This window comes from Prosopis cineraria, unplaced genomic scaffold, assembly GCF_029017545.1.
Source record: "Prosopis cineraria cultivar Desert tree isolate PC_DT_omini unplaced genomic scaffold, ASM2901754v1 PC12, whole genome shotgun sequence".
Lineage (NCBI taxonomy): Eukaryota > Viridiplantae > Streptophyta > Magnoliopsida > Fabales > Fabaceae > Prosopis > Prosopis cineraria.
The window spans coordinates 26,629,685-26,635,310 of NW_026555343.1; the positions used below are offsets into that span (position 1 = coordinate 26,629,685).

Sequence of the window (5,626 nt, forward strand, 5' to 3'; positions counted from 1 at the left end):
TTATATAATAAACCTTATTTCCAAACTATTTCATTATTACATTACTTGTCAATCGTATAACTTTACTTGTTAACACCTTAATAGGACTTGTTAATTACTTAACTTTCCTTGTTCACAATGATACGTCAGGATTAACTCGAGCCCATAGTTAACAATACTCACATGAATAGTAACGGCATTAAAAAAGTTAACAGTCAAGGTTTATTTCACTACGAGTTTAAAAGTTTAAGGTTAATTTTGCACATTTTAAGAGTTCAAGATTTAGGATAATTTTCGAGTGAAAATTCAGGATCCTATTTGCTCATTAACTCTTAGAGCAACAGGCGTTGTAGTAGTTATTGTTGTTGTTATTATTATTATTATTTTAATATATAAAAATAATCAAATCATAGTAAATTATATTAGAACATATTAAGAAGTAAGAACTAAGTATCATATTAATATTATCATTAATATTAAATAATAATTAAAGAAATTTAGTAATTACATATATCACAAACATGAAAGAGTACAAAAGCTTAGCTTCATGCTTATCACCAATTCAACTGTGTTCAATTATTCACAAGTAGTTTCGTCAAAAGATACTGAGTGTTTTTTCTTCGGACGGGAAAAGTAGGTATTTAGAAACCGCGTGGAATGTCAAAAAGATCGATGCATGATGCACGGTTAGGATTTCAACTACTAATGAAGCGAGTGACTCAAATACTTTCATCACTTTCTTGGCCACTTTTCACACTTCCAAATTTCAATTCACGGCCTGATGAGTCAAGACGTAATGACAATGTTAATGCATATGGATTTATATTTAGATTTAAATTTAAATAAAATTATCTATTTAGATATATAAAAATCTTTAAATTTAAATTTAGCCCAACTTCAAATTCAAGTTTTATCATAATTTTTTTATAATTTTAAATTTGATTTAGATCTTAATTATTTGAAATTTTAATTATTTTAACATTCTTATTTTTTTCAAATTTTTATTATCAATGCCTCTATTATTCTCATCACTCCTTTCATTTCTTATTCTCGTCTCTTCTCAATTGAAGGATAGAAGTAAATTCATCATTTTTAATCATTTGTTTTTGCTGCAAATCTCATCCCATTCTCTATTGCTTTTAAAATTTTTCACACTTTTTATTTTAAATGCATGAATTTTAATTTAAAATCAGTCAATTCCAACGCCATCCAAATGCATGTAACTTTGTTTGAAATAGCAGATTCTGCAAAATTACTACTATGGTGATAGAGATGGAATTTCCTTCATTCTTGTCCTCAATTTAGAAATTATGTGCTTTCCTTTTAACTTTGTTTCCACTTTGATTATGAACATCTTTACTTTACATCAAGTAAACAGGAAAATAAAATATTGGTGGAGAAATTATCATTCGATGAAGAGTCATGGGCCACGACAAAATGAGTCATAATGATTTTCCCATCCATGCCAAAATATGAAAATAATGAAGATTGTTAATTATGGTTGTGAAAGAAATTTCATATGTTTTGAACGAACTTGTCTTGGCCCGGCATAGAACTAAATGCAAGCGTGTTGGATGGGTTCATGGTATTTAAAATAGAAGTGACGTGTAGAAAATGAGCGTTTAAAGTCAGTAGGAGCATAAAGTCAGTGATTACATATAGAAAAGTGGAGTCTTCTAAGTCAGCCAATGTTATCCTTATAGGAAAAGCACACATTGGAATCTTAGGGATTTGATTTCTATTCTCATTTTTTATTTTTAAAAGCTATTTTATAATATAATTTTTAAATTTTTTTTTAAAAAATGGTTTTGGTTATTTATTTTAAAAATAATTTTAAAACAAAAAAATCAATTAATAGTCACTGGTGGTAAATACTGGTGACTTATGATAATTATTAATCAAAATAATTATTGTTTTCATCAATAGTATTTTGAAAACAACAAAAATAAAATGAAAATAGCTTTAAAATATTTCTTTTTTTAAATAAAAAATTAAAACAGTTTTGAAAACAATTAGATTTAAAACACTCCTCCAAACGAGTTTTTTTATTTTTTAAAAAATAAAAAACTATTTTTAAAACAGAAATCAAATATGCCCTTATTCTCAATGGAAAGGACACAATGACCTTGACTCTTCTAACATCATATAATTTTTGACAAAAACCCAGTTTAACTGATAAACCATAAAATAAGTATTTTGACTAATTTAATAAAATATTTTATTTATAATCTGTTTGATCACAATTTGACTAAAGTTTTTTATTATTAACTCTTGAACCAGTTCCTTAAGATAATACAACTTTCCTAAAGTATAAAAATATACAAATCCAAGGATGAAATATAATCAATGGTAAAAATGATGTCCTTGGTTCAAAAAAAGAAAAAGAAAAATGACAAAGAGGTCTAAAAAGGATTAATTAATTCAAGTTAAGTTCCAAGTGTTAAATTTCAGAAATTTACAACTCAAACTCTCAATTTTATAATTTCATTGGAATGTATTTATAACTCATACTTCAAATTTTAAACATGATTGAAAGATAAAAAAATATATTTTCTCTGTTACAATATGGAATACAAGTTGTAAATTTATCACAACTTTTAACCTTTAACTAATTGGTCCTTTTGGGTTTCTAATGGTGGCCTTTTAATTCATTTTAAATAAATGTCGGTTGTTACAGTAGCTCAATTTTTGTTCTTGGGATATTGTAGTTTTATTTATGGATATATAATGTTATATGTGTTTTTCCATTTGTGCTCTTCATGCTTCATCGAAATAACTTTACAGGGTGCATTATCATAGCTATGGGCCAGTACAGCAGCGAGTCCATTACTCACAACTTCCAATTCCTTGTGTAATAATCTTAATAACTTCCTATTCTCTTGATAAGATAATTTGAAAATAAAAATATCTCACTTTTTCAGTAAAAGAGAAGTTACTAGAAAATTATCATTAATATTGAATAATAATTTCAGAAATGTGGTAAATATTACATATATCACAAACATGAAAGAGTATAAAAGCTTAGCTTCATGCTATTCACCAATTCAACCCTGTTCAATTCTTCAAAAGTAATTTCATCAAACGACAGTGAATGTTTTTCCTTTGGACGAGAAAAATAGTATTTAATTAGAAGCCGCGTGGAATATATACCAAAAAGATGCTACGCGGTTACAAGAATTTCAACTACCAGAATTGACCTGGCTGATTGTTTTCCAAACCATTAAAATTGTCCGCCAATATCTTCAAGAAGAAACCTCGATCTCCATTAACTATCCTTCAAGTTTTGTTGAACACAAAATCAAATAATTACTAAAATATCACCCACATGCCTATCTATAACTTCAATTTCAAATATTTTGTGGTTCTCTTTGGTGCCACTTATGCTTGTCTCTTCCCAATCTCTACAGCTTTTGATCCACATCTAGATGATGAAAAGGTGTCCATGGCTATTATTTCCTTCGCAAGTGGATTTTTCATTACATGTGTTCTTGCGATTACAATTCTGGTCATAATCAAATTATTTAGAAGGAAACTGAGAAAACTTATGGTTCACAGAATCAAATATGAGGAAACGCAGGTCAAGAAGAATGGAGATTTCTTCTCAATATGGAACTATGATGGTAAAATCGCCTTTGAAGATATCATTGAAGCGACAGAAGATTTTGATATGAAGTGTTGTATTGGAACAGGTGCTTATGGAAGTGTTTATAAGGCACGACTTCCTTGTGGCAAAATTGTAGCAGTGAAAAAACTTCACAAAAGGGAATCGGAAAATCAATCTTTTGTCAAGAGCTTTTGCAATGAAATCAAGATTCTAACAGCTATTCGTCATCGAAATATCGTGAAGCTTCATGGCTTTTGTTTGCATAATCAGTTCATGTTTTTGGTTTATGCATTCATGGAGAGTGGTAGCTTGTTATGTGTCTTAAGTGATGATGACGAGGCTCAAATGTTGAATTGGAACAAGAGATTCAATATCGTTAATGAGATATGTCATGCTATCAAGTATATGCATCATGATTGTGTAGCACCAATTCTTCATCGAGACATAACAAGTAATAATATTTTGTTGAACTCAAGAATGGAAGCATTTGTCTCGGACTTTGGCACTGCTAGATTCCTCGATCCTGATGCATCAAATCAAAGTCTACAACTTGGTACTTATGGATATATTGCTCCAGGTAATTATTTCATCTACCAATCTTTTTTAAAAGTTATATACAAAATTCATGTATGATTGTTTTCAAGAGTTTTGTATCAAACATAGACTTTTACACAATATATTGAGTATATAAAAATAAATCCATGAGCATTAAGACCCTAAGCTCATTTTTTATGCAATGTTCCTTCAACTTTAATTTTGAAATCAATGCAATATTGCTTCTATCATTAACAAATTTTAACTTTGATAATTAGTAAACCAAAAAATTACAAAAAAAGTGCTTCAAAAATTATAGAAAATGGCCAAAACAATTTCTTAGTCGTTTTCTATAATTTTTTGTGTCCTTGTTTATAAGTTTTGGTCCTTTTATGTAATTTTTAAGGTCTCCTTGTAATTCTTTATCGACTAATGGATAAAGTTAACTTTTATTAACAGTAAAGACAATATTGCACCGCTTTTAAAAATTGAGAGAGAACATTATATAAAAAAATAAGTTAAAGATTTCAAATGCTCTTAAAGTTATAGTATAAGGGCAAAATTTCCTTTTTAACTCAAAAAATATAATTGGTTTAAATCATTTCTTGAAAATTTTGTTTTTTTATTACAGAATTAGCTTACAAATTAACCATGACCGAGAAGTGTGATGTTTATAGTTTTGGAGTAGTTGTCTTAGAAACTATGATGGGCAAACATCCTGGAGAACTAATTTCATGTTTGGAGAAGGAGTCAACTCAGAAGATAATGCTAAGAGATATCTTAGACGCGCGAATCCCTGAACCTCGCACCAGAAAAGATATTTGGGATGTAATTCTTGTGATGAGCATTGCATTAGCATGTATTTGTGGTGAACCAGATTGTAGGCCATCAATGAAGCAAGTGGCTCAGAAACTTTCACTTTCTAGGCCACTTTTCACACTTCCTTTCAATGATATTTCAATTCATCACTTGATGAGTCAAGACATAATTTCACTTATATAAGATCAAGGAGAAGTTTTAAAGATGCATTTGGATGCATGAGAATTTGGATTTGGATGTGAACCAAATCCTCTATTTGGATACATAAAAATTTTTGGATTATCCATGTTTTATGATAATTTTTTATAATTTGAAATTCTATCTAGATCCTAATTATTTAAAATTCCAACTACTTCAACATTCTTTTTTTTTTGTATTTTTTTTATTAATGCATTTATTATTCTTGCCACTCCTCTCTTGTCTTGTCCTCGTTTCTTACCAATTGAAAAATATAAGTAAATCCATCACTTCTAATCTTTCATATCTACTAATCTTAGCCCCTCTCTCCTTTTTATTACCTTTAAAAAATTTTACACTATCCAAAGAAAAATTAAATGTGGGATTTTAAATATAAAGTTTAAATTCAAATCTATCAATTTCAACACTTCCCCTATCCAAGCTGCAAATTACTGCTATGGTGATTAGAGATGGAACTTCCTTCTTTCTTGTCCTCAATTTAGAAATTATGTG

The 5,626-nt window shown here is 28.7% G+C and overlaps 1 protein-coding gene across 1 annotated transcript; it reads left to right on the forward strand.

Moving 5' to 3' along the window:
* Positions 1–3,304: 3,304 nt before the first annotated feature.
* Positions 3,305–5,119, forward strand: LOC129289199 (MDIS1-interacting receptor like kinase 2-like). The gene is made up of 2 exons (XM_054926001.1): positions 3,305–4,160; positions 4,749–5,119. Exons 1-2 carry the CDS (start codon positions 3,305–3,307, stop codon positions 5,117–5,119), a joined length of 1,227 nt encoding a protein of 408 aa, XP_054781976.1.
* Positions 5,120–5,626: the final 507 nt, after the last annotated feature.